Here is a 13,102-nt window from a genome sequence, read left to right as displayed (position 1 = left end):
TCACTGGGTTCCTAATTGTAAGTTAAAGCATTAATGCAAATCAGACAGGGCTTCTACTCAGAAATGTCACATAAAGAAGTTTTGAATTGGTGCCATCAGTCATGTAATGGGCTTGGGAAAACACGGGGCCTTGGGAAAAGCACGGATATCCTACTGCCCTGGTGCACGGTGATCCTATGCTGGTGAAAGTCATGACTTCTGTATTCAAAAGAACGCGCTACAGAAACCACTGCAGCCATCACATTTTTGTGGTGGCACACATACAAGTGTGTTTTGTACAGCATGCCTTAGAATGCAAACCACTCAAATACAATGCAAAGAGACAAACAAACTGTTGGAGCCACACAGCTGTTTTGTGACAGTAATCACTGATAACTCAGACTCTATAAAAAAGTAGTTCCACTATTTCAAGAGGATACCTATAAAATGCTTTAAGAGGAGGCATTTCCTTCACATTTCCATGGCTCTCCATCCCTTGCTTGACTTTACAAAGCCCATGACCTGCCTCTGTTAATTCACTTTCCATAATCCCTGAGGAATTGCTACTCTCAGGTCCAAGCAGCACAGCTATTTGCCTAGATGCTTTTATCTTATCTGGGTACTACGCTTCCTCCCCTTTTATCTTGTAGTTCCTTCTCTCCTACTATGGTTCCTACTAGGGTTCTCTTCACTCCTTTTCTTCTTCCTTCTCAGATTCCTGCTGCGAGAGGAGAGTGTGAGACCTCTACGCCGAACCCAGCAGGGAATAGACAGAGCAAGGTCATGATGGGTCAGATGAGTGGACTCAGGATGGGAAATGAGAAATGGACAGTGCAGAGAGGGAAGAGAGGCCGGAAGGAAGGAAACAGGAAAACTGAAGAGAGAGCCTTAGGAAAGGGATAAAGAGAGGAAAATTAACTTGAAATGAATCTGAAAGCACTTTGGAGGAAATAGAGGAAGAGAAGTGGTAAATAAGGAACAAAACCTGAGAAAAACATAGAGTGTATAGAATATAGAAAAATACAGGACATTTCTGTGAGTGGTACATTTTCCTTGGTAGGAAACATGGCCCTAACTACTGAGCAAACATGAGGAAAGGCTTGCTGGTTATTCAGGATAATGTTTCAGGGTGAGAGAATCTGTGAGGCTTAGTTGTCAGGGGAGGAGTCCAGTGAGGGGATGCTTTATGTGGAACAGGAAAATACACTGTCTGTATTTTATGTGTATTTACAATCTTGTCACTAGATTTTGAATATTTTTACATATATTAATGCATGTGATAAGGCTGTGGAGTTCACGGTTTTATACTGAAGGTGTGTATTGACCAAAACACATAAAAATGTCGTGTGGTAGACGAACAGAGTATGGAAAGCAGCCTGTAGTTTCTGCTTAGCACAGTGTAGAAGTGAAAGCAGAAGGTGGCACAGCACTGGCAGCTTAACTGTACTTTGGCCAGGGCTTGTCTACATGTGGAAATTTTCAGTGCTAACTTTCCAGATGGCAAGTTTGGGCTTTATGTTTTGCACCATGAGTAATTCAGTTTAGTCCATGCTGGAGGTGGATTAAAATAAATCACACAAAGGCAGCAGCAGTGGAGAATAATTCACATGGGGAGTGAGGTGAGGGACGTGCGTGAGTGAAAAACAACTATTTTGATTTAAAAATCCACCCTCAAAATGATTTCATAATAGCTTCCCTGTGTGGAGAAGCCTTTAGTTCCCTTGCAGTACTGAGAGCCCGCACCAGGACTTACGCAGTCAGAAAGCCATTGCTATGGAGGCAGAGATGCACAAAACCTCCAGCAAGCTGTGAGCCTTGTGAAGGGCTCCATTTCAAGGGAAATATCACACGGTCATTTCCTTCTTCATTTTTGTTTCTTTTGCTTTAATCTGTCCCAGCATTCCCCACCACTTTTGTTTCGTAGGGTGCCAGGAGGAGGACCCCTGTACTTTTTGCATCCATTTTGGTTCCGTGCATCTCCTCCCAGGCTCCTGATCTGGAAAAAAGGTCTGAATGGGCGTAATAGCAGATTGCCATCCCAAATCACAAAGAGTGGGAGCCCTTACCTCTGGGCTGGAGTAATGCGAGGGCTTGCTGCCGTCACTCTCGCTGGAGCTGCTCTCGCTCTCTGAGTCAGACTCTGAGCTGCTCTCAGACTCACTGGAGCTGCTGCTGCTGGACCCCTTGCTGGAGAGTCCTGGGGCTCGGGTGCTGGACTGCGGCCCCACCAGGCTGCTGGGCCCATGGGAATGGGAGGCGAGAAGAGAAAACACACAGAGAGAAACACTTAAAAACCATGGTGTATTGGAGCAGACTTATTTGCGAGCTTGCCTCTGCTTCTATTGAAGGGTGAAGGGAATTCAACGTTATGCTATTATATATGATTGGGGTCAGCTGCACGTGCATTTACATCTAGAGCCTTTGGTGTCCCTTCTTCACACAAGGGAGGGCAAAGCTTTCAATTCAGCTCATCTCTCTTCTCATTCAACAAACTGTGTAGGATATTTTAAAAGTACCAAACGTGGTAAAAATAGCACAGAGGAAGCAGTCTTAATGGTGCCTAATGAACCCTGTGCAGAGGTGAAAGCTGGAAAAGGTGAACAGTCAACAGAGCTGTAGTGTGCAGTACCAGCCATTTACAGCAGTAATAGAATAACAATAATATTATGTTCTCACTGGAGCTTCCTGCTCTCATTTTGTTCCTGCACACTGCTTTGCCTACCCACTGGAGATGTGGTTGCCTTGATATTGACAACTGCATGATCTAAGGCTCTGATCCTGCAGAAGCGTGAAGAGATCAGGCTCGTGTTTTTGCACATCAGCAGAGTAGTGCTGTCAGCAGAGCTGCTTGACTTCTTAAAAGTTATGTTTGCGTGCAAGTGTTGGTATTATCAGGCCTGACAGCAAAAGAAAAGTATACTTTCCCCAAATAGTTGACCATGCATATTGAAACACCACAGTCATAAAGACTTGAGTGTGGAATGTCCTATTAAGTCATCCAGCTTATTCCCTAGGCAATGCAAGATTGTTCCCTGTAGCAGGATGCATTTTCTAGTGAGTTGTCCAATTGGATTTTAAATGACTTGAATGCAGCTTTTGCTTTTACCTCTGGGAAACTTCTCTGCAAACTAACCCAAATTCCACTGTCAGAGATTTCTCCCTATGTTCAACCTGAAGTTGCCCTTTTAAAATTTATTGTTGTTCCTTATTATTTCATCCTATTACTAATAGTTCCAGTGATGAATTATCCTCCTCCCTTTTTCCTTTCACATATTTGCAGACTGTTTTCCTGCCCTACTTCAGTCATCTTCCAGACAAGGCCATACACATATACTTCTTGTGATCTTTCTTCATAAGTCATTATCTCCAGGGATACCGGATCATTTTTATGGCTCTTTTCTGAACTCATTCCAATTTGTCTATATCTCTCTGATAACAGGATGCCCAAAACAGAGTGCTACATTATAGATGGTTCTCACTAGAGCCCTACAATGAAGGGCTATTACATCCCTGCTCCTTGATGCTGTTGCTTTTGTAAACATACACCAGACCTGTGATGGAATATATCGTCCATTAACACTCCTACATCTCTTTCAACACTTCTTTCTCCAGAGTTCCTCCACTGATAGCTTTTAGTTTACTTGCTTCCAGAGAGATTAGCTTGCTTTGTTTTTTTCTTCCTTCCATGCCAGATCTCATTTTCTTCTTTGTTGTACATACTTCTAACGCTTCTGGCTCTTTTTGATTTACTTCTCTGCCCTCGGAGATGTCTGCAGCAACTTCTAATTTAGTATCAAATGCAAATTTAATTAAATGGTTATTCACTTCTTTTTCCAGATCATTAATAAGACTGTTAAATAAACTCTGCATGAAACACACCGGTACCCTAATAACCAACCCTTCCCAACTCCGCTCACCAATGTTTATCATTACCCTTGTTTATGCTCCATCAGTCCAATATTGTGGCTAATGCAATGGGAACTTTGGAGATGCATTTTGTGAGAAATAATATCTGATAATTAATTACAGTTCAGCTATGTTGCACCTAATGAATTGTCTTTACCTACTAATGGTGCATTTCATTCTGGAGAACTGGGATCTGATACCTGACATGAGCATACAACAGACATGCTCTGGTGCCAGAGAAGAGGCCAACACATAAGAGATGTGGGTTCAGGTCTGTGATTCCCCTCAGTGCCCACTTTCCAGCCTCATCCCTGTCTCCTTTAACACATGCCAACCTTTCCCCACTGGAGCACTGGTCGCATACAACATAGTGCTCCAACCACATCACCTTCAAGAAATGCCTGCATGCGTGCAGCTCTAGGAGGCAGGAGGTCTGTCAGCATACACAGACACTAATGTAATAGATATACTTGTGCCTTTAAAAACTTGCCTTCTACTGGTTTGATGTTATTCATTGTGTCCCTTTGTCTGACCAGGTAGGTGTGGAAAACAAGATTTTCAGGCAGGCATTTGTATAACAGCATTAAGGTGTCTGAAACAGTAACAGCTAAGAAGCTTGTAAAAATTTTCCTCACTGGAGAAGGAGAATTGACGTTTTGTGCACTACTTTGAGACAACGCTGTTTTCCACTTGCACAGGTTGCCTGGTAAACTCCAGATCTATACTGCTTACTTAACAGATTATAGTCAATCCCTTACTAATATAATAGTGAGAGCTATATAGAAGCCACTATCATTTTTCTGGTTTAGATTTTTTTTTTCTTAAGGGAATATGAAAAGATAAGTGCCTTTTCTGGCAGTGTAACTTAGGGAATGCTTTTGACAGTGTCCAGCTCTGATGGATTCCCCATCCTCTCCACAACATCATTGTGACTGCTGCCTGAAAAGTATTTCAACATCACAGAACATCTGCACATTTATGTCCTGCCCCCAGTGATTGTGATTTTAATTTTTTAACCATAATTTTTGTTTGGCTTTGACTGAAGTATTCAGAATTGCTATATAGGGGATGAGGGAGAAAAAAAACCCACAGTAATATTTCTTTCCTGTTGTGACATGAAATGTTTTTCTAGGCTGCTGAATAGAAATTGTTACTACAGCCATAGATATAAAATATAACTGTTGGACTCTTCACAAACATCTGGAGATCCATGTTTGCTGCTCTAATGATAGCCAATATACTGAAGAAACTGAACAACATTACAATATTTTCCCACTTACGCTGTTACTGTTGTAGTCCCCTGTCCCCTTTCTACCCTTTCCGTTTTTAAATACGGTGAATTTTTACAAGGCTCCTCATTACATTATAGTAATCAGGATGAAAATATATACACATTTTTTCATGCTTTCTTCAAAAAAGTGACCACTATTTCAAATCTGTGACTTCCATTTTGGATTGTTCTCTCTGAAGTGTGTAAGCAAGATCATTCAGTCAAAATAAAATACCGATTTGCATTTTAGTGATGTGGCACATAACATTCACACACATTTTGCTGTTGACTTATTCTCTAGAATTAATTACTACATTGTAGAAATGATACTTTTATTTTAAGCAATTGAACAACAGTTTGGGTTAGAATCACATCCACCCTCTGGCTTAGGAGAGCAAATACACTGAAAAGGTGCTAGAAACCCTGTAAAGCACTTCATAACCAACAAAACACTTGAAGCTTCTGACCACAGTCAGAAACTATAGACGGCTATCCTGACTACATGGAGCTTGCTCAACGTTTCTTAGATGTGGAGACTCAGAAATACCCTGATTTCAGGAGATTAATACTTTTCTGCTCAAACCAATCTGAGATCCAGCTGGAGATGGGGAGTCACCTCACACTTTGTAAGATCCTGAGGTGTTAGGTGTGGTGGGACTGGTTGTTAGAGTCATCAGACTGCATGGCCATGACCAGAAAATGAACAGCACCAAGGTGGTTTAACACTTGCACAGGAAGGTGCAGGTGTTTGCTACTCAGTCAGTGAAGATTCCTAAATCAGTTTGCCTCAGCTGCCTTCAGGAGACCTCCTGAGGTTAGTTAGACCAGATCTGGGCCCTGCTTCACGCTTCCTATTAAGCTACTGCTTACAGCCATGCCGCTTGTCATAACAATAAATCATGGCGTTGAGCAGTGGGCACCAGAAATTCCTGGGTAAGTAAGTGTACACTGCATTGCAGGAATTCAGCCTCAATATTTCAAAGGCAGAAAATATGGATGCCTGATCAAGGTAGATGTAAAACAGATGCAGTTCTTTGCCAAGCTGCAAGTGTTTGATAGCAATATTAAACTAATTCAAAATGTAATAACCACAGAAGATTTTGTTATTCCAGTTCTTCATTGCATTGCAAAATGATACCCACTTTACACACGTACAAATGATTATCAGGAATGCAAGGCAAAGGAGAATCAGGTCTATACAAAGAAAACATTTCAGAGCAACTCCCTGAAAATACTTCTCTCGCCGCGACAAAGGCTTTGAGCATGCCCATGCTTCATATTTTGGGATCCAGGCAGTCTTTGCAGCAATTGTATCCACAGGCTTCTTAGTGAAAAACCCTTTAACATAACTAGACACTATTGCTATATTTTTGCTTGTCTGGAGATGGGACAATATTTACCCAGTGTAATTGGTATTGCTGTAATCACCTAAACTACTTTTCTTTTACCTCTCACCCTGCAGTGAGACCATCCACCAAGCACTGTCCCACTACTAAGTGACCCAGGTTACCATTATGAAAGAGCAATGCTACCATTAGAATAAAGAGATGACTTGAATAAACCAGTGATGCTGTTAAGGATCATGTCAAGGTTGAGAGGTAAACATGGAGAAGGAGATCTAAATTTGCAGATATTACAACTGTAGGAGAAAATCCTAAAAAAGACTTCATGAATGCTTCAAATATTTGAAATGTCCAGAAGACCTATCACTGTCTTGAAGAAGAACGACAACTGTGGGAAAACAGTACTCCGAAACAGACAGCCAGTCCCTTGGCTGGCATAAGCTGTCACAGCTCCATTGGCTTCAATTAGGCCACACTGTTTTAAATCAAACCATAAATCTGATATCTGAAATGATATATCAAACTCAGTGATGAAAACATATTCCATGGTTTAGAGATCAGTTGGCAGAGTCTCTATTTTAATTCTGGATTAAAGTATCTGAAATACCACTTCCTTCTTCCCTTTTGCAGTCAACCTGAAGCCTAGTGAAGATCTTTTATGGAAAACACTTTACCCTTTGTTGTGAGAAGCAAATTCCGCGTGGTACTTCCTCAAAGCAAAAACTGAGAGCACGGTGCCAAGATCTGTGTAATTATCTCTGCTGCCTGGCACCAAAGATGCTGCAAGCCTCCCATGCACACAGTAGGGAATTCCTGTGTTGGTAATTGTGAATGAATCACAGACGCAATGGAAATGCCCACTTCTTGCTGCTGCCCCTGAGTATTTTTCAAATTTTCTTTCAGCGAAAGCATTTGATGAATGCTTACCATGTGGGGGCTACCCTGGGCTTACCTATCAGGGCATCCCAGTGTAGAAACAGAACACATGGGAATATTTTCTGAGGTAAATAACTGTGGAATGCCAAGGAATAGCTCAATAAGGATAGCTGACAAAAATGAATCTGGAAGTCAGCCTTTCATTTCAGGCCAAAGTCATGCTGAGAAAAGGGAGATGATACCACAGACTCTAAAATTTGCATCTGCTTGAGGACGGTCAGATATCCTCAGGGTTAAAATATGAAAGCTGGTTCTGCATTTAACATGTTCTGCATACAACATGAGTATAAGCAACCTCTGCTCCAGGTTTAGGCCTGCCATGTCATGTCTGAATGACCAAATCATTCCAAACTTCCCGGGCTCTGCCTTCCTCTTCTGGTCCCCATTCACAGTCATAAATGGGGATGACTGAACTAGCTTACCCTCAAGTTTGTTAAGAGGTGTCCTTTATAACTGCTTAAAAAGCACTTGGACATCCTCGCTGCGAACACAGTATGGAAGAGATACAAATTTATGCCTTTGTACCTTTGCTAACTGAGAGCATGAAACCAATTAGCTGTCTGAGTTCTTTACAGTTGCCCGTTGCGGAAACCTATTGTTCACTAACAAAAAAAGCAGCTGGCCCTGCCATGGTCGGCAAAAAGAAAAATAATAAAATGAGGCTGGGCATTTCCTTTCTCCAGGTAAACGATTTCCCAGGAGTCTGTTAATACCTTTCGGAAACAGAGAAATGTTTTCGTACCTCATTCCTATAACAGATGAGGTATGAAACGGGAGTCATGATGAGTGAGAGTCCTGGAGGCTGTTTGGCTTGTCACAATATATAAAGCTCCCGTGGAAGCGCCGCATTACCTTAGCCGCACCACCTTTGCAGAGCACAACTAATAAAGCACAGCTGCCAAGGAGAGAGTTCATAGGCCCCACCTATATTTTAACACTGTCCTTGGGAGTTGCTTAAAGAGTTTGTGCTGACAAGACTGCAAGTATCATCTCATAATGCAAACCTAAGGTAAATCTGGTCTTTGCAGAGAGTAAGGTGTGCCCGGTGTGATTGCAGTTTAATTGCCTGAATAGCCGCCAAAGAAAAACAAATTGTTAAGAAGAGACATTTAGAAAAACAAGTTATGAAGCTCATGCATGCAGACGGCCCTCAAGAGAATTGAGTCTGGCTGGGGGGTATCTATTTAAGGCCTGGTTGATGCCAGTAGTGGAATCACAGCTCCCACCTTGGATGACTGCTGCAGGAAAGAGAAAAATCACTGAAAAAACCTTGGCTAAAATCACCTCCTAAAATAAAATGCAACATTGCAATTAATAGTGACATCTTTGTATAAATAGCTCTATCAGAAGGAGTGTGTGCCGGCGTATCTCAGATGAAAGGGTCCAATAGACCTGGAGCAGCATTAGCGTGGGGATGAAGTGATTAGTCAGCGGGCTGACAGCTGTGCTAGGAGCCTGCTGCCAGATCCCAGTGTATGCTTTCCACCACTGCCAAGTGTTTGCTTGTCTCTCCAGATAAATGGAGCATCAGCAGTGTTTTATTTGACCTGCTCACAAGAAAAATAAAGCAACTCTGACTTCCTCGGTGTGTTTGTCGTTGACCTTGCATCAGCTGAATATGAGTCGAGAAATTCTCTGGTTCAGGAAAATTAACTCTTCAGTAGAAGGGGGCCCTCGCAGTCTTTTTAAGTTGGTAGTATAATTTGACTCTTCATGTCTCAACATACAGTGACTGAAAGAGTGGGAAGTGCTGCCTACATACCCTGTGGTGTCCTTGGAACATGCCCTTAGACCAATGACCCAGAGAATGATGAACAGCTTTGAGAATAATCTATAAACAGCCACCCTCCCGTCCCCAGAGTGAAATTGGGAAACCATTTCCATGGAGAACTTTCAGGACAGGAATAAGTTGCAAGCGGTAGAAGTTGTGGAACAGACTCACTCAAGACTGTGCTTTTCATTTCCCCCTGAGACCAAGGGCAACAGCTTTTATGTGCTTTCTTTCATTCGTACCCCAGAAGTTTCATTTTTTCTCTTTCCTTCATCGGTTTGATAATAATAAAATCATAGAATCGTTAAGGTTGGAAAAGACCTCTAAGATCATTTTGTCCAACTGCCAGCCCATCCCCACCATGCCCACTAACCATGTCCCTCAATGCCACGTCCATACAGTTCCTGAGAGATGGTGACTCCACCACTGCCCTTGGGCAGCCAGTTCAGAATGGCAACAAATACTGTACAGAAGACAAATACTGAAAGTACAGCACTTTACAGAATCACAGAATCACAAGGTTGGAAACGACCTGCAAGATCATCTAGTCCAACCACCCTCCCATTCCTATTAGTACCGCAAGCTACTAAACCATATCTCGTAGCTCCTCATCCAGGCGCCTCTTGAAAGTATTTACAATACTTTCTAGAACATTTCAACTGTGTATTTTTTCATTTTTGAAATCTGTCCCTCAGATAGAGTTTGCAAGAAGGAAAAAGGACTCTTTTGAGCACTGGCATATATATGGTACTAGTGTCTGAGCCTGTGGTCAGGCAGAGTTTTTCCACATCTGAAAAACCAGAAGTTTTGGATATCTTTCTGGCACTCAATGATTCCTCATAATAACCAAGTGCATTCTTCTGGAAACTCTAACTTTCCATTTTTCTCTCTTTCCCACCTGTCTCCCCTTCCCTTCATGCTCTGACAGAGCTCCTTTCCTGGCAGCATCAGGAGTTACTGTATGCAGTTGCCAGCTGTCTCCAGAGAGCATGAGCTCATTGGTCCAGGTGAGATCAGATTACTGAGTTCAGGGCTCAGCTGTTAGAAGGTCTCATTAGAGTGGGCTAATGTAAAAGCCACAAGTCTCAGCAGAAGTTCTTTTGATCATGGAGAAACACCTGAGCATCCGAACCCTATCACCTGAAGAATGATTCTGAAGTAAAGGCCCTTCAAGAGGGAGGGAGGGAGGGAGAGTCCCATAAGAGTTGCTTGTTCACAAAACGTTAAGGTCACGTACAACAGTAGGAGAAGATGTTCTTGTACTTCAGCAAAATAAGCAATTGGTGAGTGCTAGGTGAGGTCAGTGAAAATAAGGTCTCATTTTGCTAAGGGTTGAATGGGACTGTTTATAAGTAATCTGGCAGGACGTTACCTGCAGATCTCAACCAAGGTGATTTGCTGACTGTGGAGAAATAAGGTATGTGACTTACACAATCAGAGCTTCATCTATTTTCTAAGGCTTGAAAAAGTGACTGAATAAGAATGTAGCTGAGTTAAGGTGGAACTGGACCCTCTTGGTTGGATCTTGATAAAGCTTACCAGTGAGGTATAGGATACTGGGATTTTATGCATTCACTTTTTCTGTGTTTGACTTACAAGAGGACCTGACAGTGACTATTCAGAAATGCCCCATAGAGATTCTGACCTCTTATGATTGGCTAGAGGGAATCTGGGATTCTAAGGGTAAACAGTATGCCTTGTACACCCAATGCCATATTCATTGTGACTTGGAATGGAAGCCCAGAAGGTTTATTTCAGATTCTTCTGTGTAAATACTCTTTCATGGTTCAGTCAGCTTCCTTCCACTTGTCTAAAGATTAGAGGTGATACACAGTGTGTATATCCCCTCCTAACCCAGTACTGCACCACGGCATTAAAGCTGAATTCCTTTCAAATTTAATGATAGGAATACATTCTCCATTTTGGAGGTGGCCCTAGCAGCTTAGAATTTTGTGCAATAGGCTCCAGTGCCTTGGGAGAAACGTAAAATAAACATAATTAAGCACTGGAACAGATCATCAGTAAAAGCATAGACCATCTATAGTGGAAGTGTCAGAAACTAAGTTAGGCAAGGACCTGCTTCAGAAGGTTTATGCAGGATTTATCTTGTCAAGTTATGAGAAAAAGGATTAAATGAGCATGAATTTCTGTGGGTAAATATCCAGATGAGGTTGTTAAGGAGCATGCATTCTGTGCTTACAGGTCAAATGACAGGGAGAAAGTGTAGAAAGGGATATAAAATCGGTAGGTGTCAGAACAGTCACAGCAAGGAGCAATACAAAACATTTTGTGGAAAATGTAGAGTGGCGTTAATCCACCATCTTCAAAATATCTCATCAGAAGAATTTTATACCATTCCTCTGGAGATCAGCCCAGTCATTGCTTTGCTTGTCTCATTTATTCCATAAACCATGAAACATAGATGCACTTCTATCCCAAAAAACAGCAATTCTTGCTTCTGAGTGACAGCTTCATTAAGCGGCCACAGCAGACTGAACTTTGGAGTAGGAGAATCCTTGTCTGCTTTGGCCTGCCTTTGCCTTATTTCAGAATTACTGTTAATATAATGCCAGTCATCACTGCCCAGCAAAGCAGGCAGCCTTTGCTAATTTCCAGAAACAGTTGTGCCTTGCCTCAACACGGCAGCCCTTTGCCTCAGTGTGCAGGGCCCTGTGCACAGCTCTGTCTTGCAAGACCTCTTGCTAAGCTCTGAGAGTCCAAATACAGATGAACTTGTGCAGATAAAATTACTAACTACCGTAATGGCCGTCCAAATGGGTGCAATAAATTTCAGTGTGAGACAAACTCTCTCAGGTTTTACTGACTCTTAATGCTGCTGCTGCCAGCTTTAGTGTTACTCTTTGACTCAAGCCATATTCTGTTGTTTCCCAAAGGTCTTTTCGGCCCGTCAGCTCTAATCAATATGCTGCCTTGAGAAGGAGCTTGTTTTAAGTAGGCTTGCTCACCATAAAGAACCATATAAAGAAAATTTGACTTCTACTCCTTGTCAGCATATATCACTTCCTATGCAGAGCAGCATTTAGATGGTCTGTTAGTGGAATCCAAGTGCTCTCTTTTATGTGTTTCAAGAAATGACAAATGCTTGAGAAAAATGCATAGTTGTTCTACAGAAGACATTAGGCAGACTCAGGAATGGCAAGCAGAACAGCTAATAAAGCTCAGAATTGTAGCAGAGAGGATGTTAAAAGCTAATTACTTCGAGATTATTTGAAGGCTTATAAAAGGTTCTTCTATGCTCGGTTCTGATGTAAGTACAGCCTGTTTTCCAGCAACACGCACAACTGTTTTAATGTGTTTTTAGAAAGCGCTACCCAGGAAATTCTGTTTACCTGCTATTGACATGCTAGCTCAAAATAAAGGATGTTTAAAACCAATTTTCAGCTATTGAATATCTGCCTGTAGTTCAGCCTTAGGTTTTTGAAGGTCTGAGCTGCTGGGAAAAAATTTCTCCCATTCTGATAGGCTCAGATTCTTGACCCTGTACTCCAGCTAGGTAAGGTCACCCTTTAAAGCTTGATGGGAGTGCACAGAGGTGCTCATGCAGCACAGGAAAGGTCCTCCTATTTAGGGTGTCTGGATCTAACTCACTGAAACACAGCATAGCAATGTGCAGGTACTTGATGGTTTTTAAAACAGAGAGCAGCCCCTACTAGTAAACTTTGCTGTACTTTCCTCAGCTATATTGCATAAAGTTGTCCCATGAAACACAAGGACAAGGTGTGATAAGCACAAATATACAAAGCTATGTTGAGAGTTATGCAAATTGTCCTTTGCAATTCAAAGGAAAATCAAATGTGAATTGCATCCTGTTGTTAGACATCACCCTTGGAAAGTAAATGTAAGGTTTGTTTATGCACACACAGAATGCGAGGGGAG

The 13,102-nt window shown here is 42.0% G+C and overlaps 1 protein-coding gene across 1 annotated transcript in view; it reads right to left on the bottom strand.

Annotated features, from left to right (window-relative positions):
- Nucleotides 1-13,102, bottom strand: part of AFF3 (AF4/FMR2 family member 3) — a 317,614-nt gene that overhangs the window by 38,552 nt on the left and 265,960 nt on the right. Inside the window, exon 10 of the mRNA XM_042868275.1 lies at nt 2,046-2,214. Within this exon, the coding sequence (XP_042724209.1) occupies nt 2,046-2,214 (169 nt within the window). The remainder of the gene's footprint in view (nt 1-2,045; nt 2,215-13,102) is intronic.

The sequence above is a fragment of the Lagopus leucura genome, unplaced genomic scaffold, assembly GCF_019238085.1.
Source record: "Lagopus leucura isolate 7727_CA_CO unplaced genomic scaffold, USGS_WTPT01 Super-Scaffold_100001, whole genome shotgun sequence".
Lineage (NCBI taxonomy): Eukaryota > Metazoa > Chordata > Aves > Galliformes > Phasianidae > Lagopus > Lagopus leucura.
This window is presented reverse-complemented; position numbering and strand designations above follow the sequence as displayed.